The sequence below is a fragment of the Lissotriton helveticus genome, chromosome 6 (assembly GCF_964261635.1).
Source record: "Lissotriton helveticus chromosome 6, aLisHel1.1, whole genome shotgun sequence".
In the NCBI taxonomy this organism is placed as follows: domain Eukaryota; kingdom Metazoa; phylum Chordata; class Amphibia; order Caudata; family Salamandridae; genus Lissotriton; species Lissotriton helveticus.
The window spans coordinates 4102629-4114400 of NC_136067.1; the positions used below are offsets into that span (position 1 = coordinate 4102629).

The 11772-nt window shown below is 59.2% G+C and overlaps 1 protein-coding gene across 1 annotated transcript; it reads left to right on the top strand.

Moving 5' to 3' along the window:
• The first annotated feature begins 2461 nt into the window (after positions 1–2461).
• Positions 2462–8470, top strand: PTCRA (pre T cell antigen receptor alpha). Its single transcript, XM_078646864.1, has 4 exons — positions 2462–2560; positions 3323–3646; positions 6984–7034; positions 8304–8470. Exons 1-4 carry the CDS (start codon positions 2509–2511, stop codon positions 8468–8470), a joined length of 594 nt encoding a protein of 197 aa, XP_078502990.1. The 5' UTR covers positions 2462–2508.
• Positions 8471–11772: the final 3302 nt, after the last annotated feature.

The window sequence follows — 11772 nt, forward strand, 5'->3', positions numbered from 1 at the left end:
CGATGGTTGGGGTGGAGTTGTTGAGTGAGGAGGTAAGCTGGTCGTCGGTGATTTTGGTCCAGTTTCTTTGTGGAAGCAGGTGCTGGTGTCTGTGGATGGTGGGTGTTCTGAAGGTGAAGTGGACGCAACGATGGTCGGTCCATGGGAGTTTGGTGGTGTGGCTGAAGGTGATGGAGTTTCCTGTAGTGAAGAGGGGGTCGAGGGTGTGTCCTGCTGAGTGCGTGGGCTCGGTCACGATCTGGCGGAGTCCAATGTTGTGGAGGTTGTCCAGGAGGCATGTAGTGTTGGGGTCCAGTTGATTGTCGAGGTGGAAGTTGAGGTCTCCCATCAGGGTGTAGTTGGTGGATGCGATGGTCTGCGGGGAGATAATGTCCGTGATGGAGTTGGCGAAGGGTCCGCGGGGTCCAGGGGGTCGGTAGATGAGGGTTCCTCGGAGGGTGGCGGTGGGGCTGGCCAGTATCTTGAAGTGAAGGTGTTCCATCAGTTCGGTGGACTCGTCAGGGAGTGTGCTCAGGCGGAGGCTGGATTTGAGGACGATGGCGATTCCTCCTCCTGGGTGGGTGGGGCGGTCCTTCCTGCAGATCTTGTATCCTTGGGGGATGGCGATGGCGATGTCCGGTCCCGAGGTGGTGTTGGTCCAGGTTTCGGTGAAGAATGCTACGTCCGGGGTGGTGCTGTCAAGTAGGTCCCAGATTTCTGTGGCGTGTTTGTGGAGGGATCGGACGTTGAGGAGGATACATTGCAGGGTCTTCGGTTCGGTTGTGTTCTTGTGGACGGGTTGTGCTGGATCCGTGTTCTTGGCGGTGCTGCAGGTGTGCCGGCAGCGGTGACAGCTGAAGGGTCCATGGGTGTCGGCTGGTGATGCTAGCTTGCAGTTGTGTTTGCAGCCTGGGTTGAGTGCGTGGAGTGCTGCTGGGTCGTAGCGTTGGTGGGGCGGAGGTCCAGGGTTCCTGGTGCTGGTCGCGGACGGGTCGCAGACGGGCGCAGACGTTCTTGCCTTTGACGCACCTTTGGTGCACCAGCGGCGCGCCCGCAGCCCGCGGCCGCGCAGCGGCCGCGCAGTGGCCGCCATTAAGTAGGGGTCGGGGAGGGCTGGACAGCTGGGAGGCGGGAGCGGGGAGGGGAGCTGGATTGGGCAGGTCGCGCTGTGGGGGGAGGGGCCGCGGGGGCAGCAGCGGCGGGGAAAGGTAAAGGGAGGAAAGAAGGGATAAAGAAAAAGGGAGAATAAGCAGAAATAAGGCACAAAAGAGCAGAGGTGCAGAAAGGTGCAGAATGGTGAGAGATAGAAAGGGTAAAAAACCGAGTGAAGGAGCAGAGTGAGAGAAAGGAGACAGAGGCTGACTGCAATGGAGCAAGGGTTGGTTACACCAACCATACTCTTCCTGGTCCAAGATTTTACCTTCCAATTTAGGCCCTAATTAGGATGTTGGTCAGTAAGCCTACGACCGCTCTTCGGAGGCTGACCTGTGGGCCCGTCGTAAACCTTACGGATGGTGTTTCCACCGTCGGGATTATGATGTCGGTTTCTGACAGGCTTTCCTTGTCTTGCTTTCCGAAAAGGAAAGACTGTTGGAAAGCGACTTTGGGGGCCCCTAGCAGGGCCCCTTTCTCTCTGCGGCCTACGGTAGTGCCTCCTGTTAATCCTTGCACCCTGAAGCGCCTGCCACACTGTGCAGGGATCTACAGTAACTCCCATGTCTCTATGGGAGCTTGTGCTGCGGCCTGTTCCCGACCGCCCCACAAGTTTCCATAGGAAAATGGGAGTTTGCGACCGCACCATCTGCAGTCGCATCGTAATTGTGGTTTCGGACTGCCGACCAGAGGTCGGTCAGTTCCAAAACTGCAGGGATGTCAGTCGAAGGCAACTCCAACTGACATCCTAATTAGGGCCTTAGTTCTCCCCCTGGTTTAATGCCAGAGGGTTCAGGCCAGTATCTTGTTCCCTTGGTTTAAGGGCAGTGGGGTTCAGACCAGGGTTCATCCTTGCACTCAGTGAACGCACACATTTGTTAAAGCTCCCAGATGGATATCAAAGCACTCCAGAGGGTTCTTCTCTCTCTGATGAGTCTGTGTTCCTGATTCAGACACCCGAAGAAACAGACGTTGAAGTGGCACCCAGAGTGTAAGTCAGAGGGCGCTTCTAGGAAGGGTTGATGTGGGCACTGCCAGGCTCTGCCCACCACAGCTGGAGCCCGGAGAAGCCTCTACAAGGCAGCAGGTGCCACCGCAGCCCAGAGGCGGTTGGAAGGCGCCGGGGACCCCCAGGAAGTGGCGCTCAGGGTAGGGCACCTGGGGGGTGCTGGGGGCCCCGGGGAAGCCTTCGTGTGGCATGAGGTGCAGCAGCTGGGCGGTGCCAGGCGGTGGTGGAGGAGCCCAGAGAGGGAACTGAAGGCGCTGGTGGCAGGAGGCAGCTCTGAGACCCTGGGGAGGCGCCTGTGGGTTTACATGCCACTGACAGTATCGGGCACATCTTGAACCCAGCAGCAGTGAGACGGACCCCACGGTGCTATGGTGGTGAGAGCCGTGCCCGTGCTGCTCCTGGCAGTGCTGGGGGTGCCCGGTAAGTCCTGTCTCTTCTCGCCCATGCGTTCCTTGAGGGGGAGGTTGGTGCTCCCTACTCTGTTGTATGTCCTACCCTGACCATCTCTTCTCACGCTTGCCATGTGTCCTACCCTGACCATCCCTTCTCACGTGTGTTGTATGTCCTACCCTGACCATCCCTTCTCATGCGTGTTGTGAATCCTACCCTGAGCATCTCCTCTCACAAGTCGTGTGTCCTGCCCTGACCATCCCTTCTCACGTGTGTCATGTGTCCTACCCATACCATCTCCTCTCACACATCGTGTGTCCTACCCTGACCCTCCCTTCTCACGCATGTCGTGTGCCCTAACGTGTCTATCCCTTCTCATGCATGTCATGTGTCCTATCCTGACCATCTCTTCTCACCCGTGTCGAGTGTCCTACCCTGACCATCCCTTCTCACACATGTTGTGTGTCCTACCCTGACCATCCCTTCTCACGCGTGTCATATGTGCTACCCTGACCGTCCCTTCTCATGCGTGTCGTGTGTCCTACCCTGACTATCTCCTCTCACACGTTGTGTGTCCTACCGTGACCATCCCTTCTCACACGTGTGGTGTGTCCTACCCTGACCCTCCCTTCTCACCTCCTCTCAAAGTTTTGCTAATACCTGGGAATGTGTAAAGCTTTGGTAATACTTGCTTTTCTGTAAAGCTTTGGTGATACTTGCTTTCCTGTAAGGCTATTTCTGTCAGGCTTTGGGAATAGTGCAGATCTATTAATGGTGGATGTTTCCTGACAGGCACATGGTCCTTGGCGTGGCCCACTCTGGCTCCACCTCTCACCATGCTTGTGAATGGTGAAATGCGGACCCTGGCGGTCTGCATTGTGGATGAGCTCGTGCCAGACTCCGTGGACAGCATCTGGTTCTCCGATGGGAACGGGAGTGTCCTGGACTCCTTCAGCTACAGTACCTTCAGCAGAGGCGGGGGCGAGGGGGCGGCCATGGCCGTGTCCCATCTCAACATCCCAGCCGCACACCTGGCCACGTGGGAGTCACTGTCGTGCCACGTGGCACAGAAGGATGCCACTGTGGTCCAGCGGAGCCACGCCCTGCATGGCACAGGTGAGGCAGCACCCCGAAACCAGCAGGACACGGACATCCAGTCTTGCACCGCACACGGAGGCAGATGGTGCACTCCAGTACCCCAAACTGGGGTAAATACCCCCAAACTGAAATAAGCCCTTCCTTCCGATTGGTTGGGTCACGATTACCCAGAGTTCAGTATTCCAGACCTCGTGCCCCCCAATCCGGGAAATAAAGGTAGAATTACCCCAGTCCCTTAAATAAGGAAGGTCAACGCCCCCTGAGGTCAGCGCCCCCTCCACAGGTCAGCACCCCCCTCCACTGGTCAGCACCCCCCTCCACAGGCCAGCACCCCTCCACAGGTCAGCACCCCCTCCACAGGTCAGCGCCCCCCCTCCCCAGGTCAGCACCCCCCCTCCACAGGTCAGCACCCCTGAGGTCAACGCATCCTCCACTGGTCAGCACCCCCTCCACAGGTCAGCGCCCCCTCCACAGGTCAGCGCCCCCTCCACTGGTCAGCGCCCCCTCCACAGGTCATCACCCCTCCACAGGTCAGCACCCCCTCCACAGGTCAGCACCCCCCTCCACAGGTCATCACCCCTCCACAGGTCAGCACCCCCTCCACAGGTCAGCACCCCCTCCACAGGTCAGCGCCCCCTCCACTGGTCAACGCCCCCTTCACAGGTCAGCGCCCCTGATGTCAGCACCCCCTCCACAGGTCCGCACCCCCTCCACAGGTTAGCGCCCCCTGTTGTCAGCGCCCCTCCACAGGTCAGCGCCCCCTCCAGAGGTCAGCGCCCCCTCCACAGGTCAGCTCCCCCCTCCACAGGTCAGCGCCCCCTCCACAGGTCCGCACCCCCTCCACAGATCAGCGCCCCTTCACAGGTCAGTGCCCCCTGATGTCAGCACCCCCTCCACAGGTCCGCACCCCCTCCACAGGTTAGCGCCCCCTGTTGTCAGCGCCCCTCCACAGGTCAGCGCCCCCTCCAGAGGTCAGCGCCCCCTCCACAGGTCAGCGCCCCCCCTCCACAGGTCAGCGCCCCCTCCACAGGTCCGCACCCCCTCCACAGATCAGCGCCCCTTCACAGGTCTGCGCCCCCTGATGTCAGCACTCCCTCCACAGGTCCGCACCCCCTCCACAGGTTAGCGCCCCCTGTTGTCAGCGCCCCTCCACAGGTCGGCGCCCCCTCCACAGGTCAGCGCCCCCTCCACAGGTCAGCGCCCCCTCCACAGGTCAGCGCCCCTCCACAGGTCAGTGCCCCTTGAGGTCAGCGCCCCCTCCACAGGTCAGTGCCCCCTCCACAGGTCAGCGCCCCCTGAGGTCAGCGCCCCTCCGCAGGCCAGCGCCCCCTCCACAGGTCAGCACCCCCTGAGGTCAGCGCCCCCTCCTCAGGTCAGCACCCCTTGAGGTCAGCGCCCCCTCCACAGGTCAGCGCCCCCTCCACAGGTCAGCACCCCCTCCACAGGTCAGCGCGCCCTGAGGTCAGCGCCCCTCCGCAGGCCAGCGCCCCCTCCACAGGTCAGCACCCCCTGAGGTCAGCGCCCCCTCCTCAGGTCAGCACCCCTTGAGGTCAGCGCCCCCTCCACAGGTCAGCGCCCCCTCCACAGGTCAGCACCCCCTCCACAGGTCAGCGCCCCTTCACAGGTCAGCGCCCCCTGATGTCAGCACTCCCTCCACAGGTCCGCACCCCCTCCACAGGTTAGCGTCCCCTGTTGTCAGCGCCCCTCCACAGGTCGGCGCCCCCTCCACAGGTCAGCGCCCCCTCCACAGGTCAGCGCCCCCTCCACAGGTCAGCGCCCCTCCACAGGTCAGTGCCCCTTGAGGTCAGCACCCCCTCCACAGGTCAGTGCCCCCTCCACAGGTCAGCGCCCCCTGAGGTCAGCGCCCCTCCACAGGCCAGCGCCCCCTCCACAGGTCAGCACCCCCTGAGGTCAGCGCCCCCTCCTCAGGTCAGCACCCCTTGAGGTCAGCGCCCCCTCCACAGGTCAGCGCCCCCTCCACAGGTCAGCACCCCCTCCACAGGTCAGCGCCCCCTCCACGGTCAGCGCCCCCTCCACAGGTCAGTGCCCCCTCCACAGGTCAGCGCCCCCGTCCACAGGCCGGCGCCCCCTCCACAGGCCAGCACCCCCCCTCCACAGGTCAGCACCCCCCTCCACAGGTCAGCGCCCCCTCCACAGGCCAGCACCCCCCCTCCACAGGTCAGCGCCCCCTCCACAGGTCAGCACCCCCCTCCACAGGTCAGCGCCCCCTCCACAGGTCAGCACCCCCCTCCACAGGTCAGCGCCCCCTCCACTGGTCAGCGCCCCCTCCACATGTCAGTGCCCCCTCCACTGGTCAGCGCCCCCTCCACATGTCAGTGCCCCCTCCACAGGTCAGCGCCCCTCCACAGGTCAGCGCCCCCTCCACAGGTCAGCGCCCCCTCCACAGGTCAGCACCCCCCCTCCACAGGTCAGCACCCCCCTCCACAGGTCAGCGCCCCCTCCACAGGCCAGCACCCCCCCTCCACAGGTCAGCGCCCCCTCCACAGGTCAGCGCCCCCTCCACAGGCCAGCACCCCCCCTCCACAGGTCAGCGCCCCCTCCACAGGTCAGCACCCCCCTCCACAGGTCAGCGCCCCCTCCACAGGTTAGCGCCCCCTCCACTGGTCAGCACCCCCTGAGGTCAGCGTCCCCTCCACATGTCAGTGCCCCCTCCACTGGTCAGCGCCCCCTCCACATGTCAGTGCCCCCTCCACAGGTCAGCGCCCCTCCACAGGTCAGCGCCCCTCCACAGGTCAGCACCCCCCTCCACAGGTCAGCGCCCCCTCCACAGGCCAGCACCCCCCCTCCACAGGTCAGCGCCCCCTCCACAGGTCAGCGCCCCCTCCACAGGCCAGCACCCCCCCTCCACAGGTCAGCGCCCCCTCCACAGGTCAGCACCCCCCTCCACAGGTCAGCGCCCCCTCCACAGGTCAGCGCCCCCTCCACTGGTCAGCACCCCCTGAGGTCAGCGTCCCCTCCACATGTCAGTGCCCCCTCCACTGGTCAGCGCCCCCTCCACAGGTCAGCGCCCAGTGCGGTACCACCGGTTGCACTGCCCTAAAGCCAGCCCTGGTGAGGGGCCACCTGACCCACACATGTCTCTCTTTTGTTACCAGACAGGGGTCGGTCCTGTATTCATTACTACACCCCGGGGCAGGGTGCACTGTTACACGGCTGCCACATATGGCACCAAGCGCCTAGAGGTCTGCAGCCCTCACAGAGGCGCTGACAATGAAAGCATTAGAGGAAGAAATGAAAGGGGGCGGCTGGAAAGAAGCAAAGCGCTATGCAGCAGGGAGAGCTTTGAGGCGCTGTGCTGTACCACAAGGAGTAACGCAGGGTCTGTTTTCTGCAGGCGAAGACTGTGCGAGCGCTGGGACCGACACATACTCCTACCCAGATAGAGGTAAGTGTCCCTTTACCACGCGCGCCAGCACAGCACTTCTAGGCACCTGTGGTCCCCAAATATCCATCAACAGCCCGTTGAAATGACGTAAAAGGGATATGACTCAGAACTGTAGGTCGGATTATCTTGTATTCATATTTATTAAGCGCTTTCCATATCCCTATGTGCTCTGATTACATATTTTATACAGCGCTGGATACATCTGCAGCGCCCCATCCTGAGTTCATTGTGTGGGAGAGTAGGATCTGCTTCCTATGGCTACCCCCACTTTCTGCTGGTGTTTCACTGTTTTTCGACTTTAGTTTGGCTGGAGCCTTGCTATCCAGGACCCCAGCCTAGCTTCCTCTCTAAATTGATTGCATGTACTTTAGGTACACCCCAGTTTGGTTACTGGGGTACCCTTGTGAGCCCCTAGAATATGGTACCTTAGGTACTAAGGGCATAGGTACCCCAGAGACCTACCAGGGGCTGAAGCATGTATTATGCCAGCCCTGGGAAGCATTCTAAAATGGCACCACAGGTCTGCTACTGCAGCCTGGGTAAGGTGGTGCATGCAACCCTTACTGAGATATAGGTTCCCTATATCGACCTTATATCACTGCACATATACACCTATCAGACATCCCTATGGCAGGCCTTATCAATCCTGAAGGCAGGGTGCCTGGTTTTGTGTGAGAGGGTGCCCATGCATGAGCAGGACCCCACTGCAGCTTTCGGAACCTCTATTCCGGGGTTGATTGTGATGCAGCCAGACCATATACTCTTAAGTGCATTATAAACTTGTGGTAAATGCTAACTTTAAAACGGCTGAACTGAAACATAACAAAAAATTAAAAAACTTATAAAAATTAAAAAAGAAAAGAAATATACCTTAGCCTGCAGCACGTCCAGTCCTCGGCTCCAGACCCTCTGAGCACGAGGTCCCACAGCTCCCACGGGTCCTTATCCAATCCAGACACTGCTCTCATGCTGTTAAACAACATGAATGAAGTGTCTGGATTGGCCGGAGCAGGCTGTCTCAGTGCTTCGAAGAGTACTGGAGGCCTATGTCTGCTTTCCAATCGAGCTGTCTAAGACAGCTGGGTTGGAGAGTTTGAATTGCGCATGTCGGTTTGCAAGGCAACCGTCCAAACCGACATTCGCAACTCGTACTGACTCAACTCGATCGTCAGCAATGAAGCTCTGGCTCGTCCTGCCCTCTCCATTCAGCAGAAAGCTGGAAAAATAAAATGGTAATGAAACCCTTTTATTACTATTTTATTTTTCCAGCTTTGGTACAGCTGTCTGTCACTGATGGAGATGGTACGGCAGCCCCTGTCTGTCACTGTGATGGACAGGGTACGGCAGCCCTCTCTGTCACTGATGGAGATGGTACGGCAGCCCCTGTCTTTCACTGTGATGGACTGGGTATGGAAGCCCCCTGTCTGTCACTGTGATGGACATGGTACGGCAGCCCCTGTCTGTCACTGTGATGGACATTATACGGCAGCCCCTGTCTGTCACTGTGATGGAGATGGTACGGCAGCCCCTGTCTGTCACTGTGATGGAGATGGTACGGCAGCCCCTGTCTGTCACTGTGATGGACATTATACGGCAGCCCCTGTCTGTCACTGATGGACATGGTACGGCAGCCCCTGTCTTTCACTGTGATGGACAGGGTATGGAAGCCCCCTGTCTGTCACTGTGATGGACATGGTACGGCAGCCCCTGTCTGTCACTGTGATGGACATTATACGGCAGCCCCTCTCTGTCACTGATGTAGATGGTACGGCAGTCCCTGTCTGTCACTGTGATGGAGATGGTACGGCCGCCCCCTGTCTGTCACTGTGATGGAGATGGTACGGCAGCCCCTGTCTGTCACTGATGGACATGGTACGGCAGCCCCTGTCTGTCACTGTGATGGAGATGGTACGGCCGCCCCCTGTCTGTCACTGTGATGGAGATGGTACGGCCGCCCCCTGTCTGTCACTGTGATGGAGATGGTACGGCCGCCCCTGTCTGTCACTGATGGACATGGTACGACAGCCCCTGGCTGTCACTGTGATGGAGATGGTACAGCAGCCCCTGTCTGTCACTGTGATGGAGATGGTACGGCAGCCCCTGTCTGTCACTGTGATGGAGATGGTACGGCAGCCCCTGTCTGTCACTGTGATGGACATTATACGGCAGCCCCTGTCTGTCACTGTGATGGAGATGGTACGGCAGCCCCTGTCTGTCACTGTGATAGACATGGTACGGCCGCCCCTGTCTGTCACTGTGATGGATATGGTACGGCAGCCCCTGTCTGTCGCTGTGATGTAGATGGTGCAGCAGCCCCTGTCTGTCACTGTGATGGACAGGGTACGGCAGCCCCTGTCTGCCACTGATGGAGATGGTACGGCCGCCCCTGTCTGTCACTGTGATGGAGATGGTACGGCAGCCCCCTGTCTGTCACTGTGATGGACAGGGTACAGCAGCCCCTGTCTGTCACTGTGATGGAGATGGTACGGCCCCTGTCTGTCACTGATGGAGATGGTACGGCAGCCCCTGTCTGTCACTGTGATGGACATTATACGGCAGCCCCTCTCTGTCACTGATGGCGATGGTACGGCAGTCCCTGTCTGTCACTGTGATGGAGATGGTACGGCCGCCCCTGTCTGTCACTGATGGAGATGGTACGGCAGCCCCTGTCTGTCACTGTGATGGAGATGGTACGGCAGCCCCTGTCTGTCACTGTGATGGAGATGGTACGGCAGCCCCTGTCTGTCACTGTGATGGAGATGGTACGGCAGCCCCTGTCTGTCACTGATGGACATGGTACGACAGCCCCTGTCTGTCACTGTGATGGAGATGGTACGGCAGCCCCTGTCTGTCACTGTGATGGAGATGGTACGGCAGCCCCTGTCTGTCACTGTGATGGAGATGGTACGGCAGCCCCTGTCTGTCACTGATGGACATGGTACGAGAGCCCCTGTCTGTCACTGTGATGGAGATGGTACGGCAGCCCCTGTCTGTCACTGTGATGGAGATGGTACGGCAGCCCCTGTCTGTCACTGTGATGGAGATGGTACGGCAGCCCCTGTCTGTCACTGTGATAGAGATGGTACGGTTACCCCTGTCTGTCACTGTGATGGAGATGGTACAGCAGCCCCTGTCTGTCACTGTGATGGAGATGGTACGGCCGCCCCTGTCTGTCACTGTGATAGAGATGGTACGGTTACCCCTGTCTGTCACTGTGATGGAGATGGTACAGCAGCCCCTGTCTTTTTTTTTTTTTTTTTTTTAAAGATTTATAGAGCGCATAGTCACCACGGGGGTATCCCAGCGCTAGGACCTTGTAACTCATGGGGAGGGAGCGGGAAGGTAGGAGACCGGTTTAGGGGAAGAGGAGAGTTTTGAGGGTTTTTCTGAACCGGAGTAGATCAGGCTCTGTTCTGAGGTTCAGGGGGAGTGCGTTCCACTTGAGTCCGGTGTTTACCGAGAAGCGACGGCCGCCTATCCGGGCCTTTTTCACCTTGGGGATCGTGATAAGGTTTCCGTGCTCTGAGCGGAGCGCTCTCGTGGGTCTGTAAGGGGTGATCCAATTGTTTAGTATGGGGGGGCCGGTGTTATGGAGGGCCTTATGGGCCAGGCAGAGGGCCTTGAACGTGACCCTCTCCTTGATCGGGAGCCAGTGTAGCTTCCTAAGAGCGGGTTTGGCCGATGATCTGGCCGGGGTGCTTGTTAGGAGTCTGGCGGCGGCGTTTTGAGCCTTTTGCAGAATTTGGAAGGTGGATTCCGGGGCGCCCAGGTAGATGGCGTTGCTATAATCCAGCCTGGACAGGATTAAGCCCTGGATCAGCATAAGGCGCGACTGGGGGGGTAGGAGAGGGATTACTTTCCTACAAGATTTGAGTAACCCGTAGCAGGTTCCAGCAGTCCTTCTGGCTTGGGTCCGGAAGGTAAGGTCGGTCTCCAGCCACACACCGAGGCTCTTGACCTCCTTTTTGGGAGTAGGAGGTGCGCCCATGCAGGCGGGCCAGAGGTTGGAAGGGATGTTGACAGTTTTTTGTCCAAGGACCAGGATCTCTGTCTTGGAGCCATTAAGCTTCAAGGCGGAGTCGCTCATCCACTGGTATACGCTGGAGAGGCAGTCGTGGAGGTTGGAGGGCTCAAGTTTGGGGTGGGAGAGTGTAACCACCAGTTGTGTGTCGTCGGCGTAGCTGACGATAGTGACTCCGAAGGGTGAGACAAGTTCCTCCAGTGGGGCCATATAAACGTTAAATAACGAAGGGCTCAGAGAGGAGCCCTGTGGCACACCGCACTGGAGAGGGATGGAGGATGAACGGCTTTCGCCTTCCCATACCTGATAGGAGCGTCGGGAGAGAAAGGACGAGAGCCACATCAGGGCTTTGCCCTTGACCCCGACAGTCCCGAGGCGGTGGATTAGAACCTGGTGGCTGACCGTATCAAAGGCCGCACTCAGGTCTAGGAGGACCACTGCCACTGATCCTCCTGAGTCGATAATTTCCCTGGTTCTTTCCACTGCCACAAGGAGTGCCGTGTCTGTGCCTTGGCCAGGTCTAAAGCCAGTCTGCGAGTCGTTGAGGAGATGGTTTGACTCGAGGTATTGTGACAACTCTTTGTTGACTAATTTTTCGGCGACTTTGCCTATCCAGGGGAGAAGTGAAATGGGTCTGTAATTGGAGAGGTCGGTAGGGTCAAGCGACGGTTTCTTGAGAAGCGCTTTGACTACGGCTTCCTTCCATGTGGAAGGGAC

Coding starts and splice junctions, on each gene's coding strand:
- PTCRA (XM_078646864.1), top strand. CDS start 2,509: ATGGTGGTGAGAGCCGTGCCCGTGCTGCTCCTGGCAGTGCTGGGGGTG. Junction 2,561..3,322: donor GGCAGTGCTGGGGGTGCCCG/GTAAGTCCTGTC, acceptor GTTTCCTGACAG/GCACATGGTCCTTGGCGTGG. Junction 7,035..8,303: donor ATACTCCTACCCAGATAGAG/GTAAGTGTCCCT, acceptor TTATTTTTCCAG/CTTTGGTACAGCTGTCTGTC.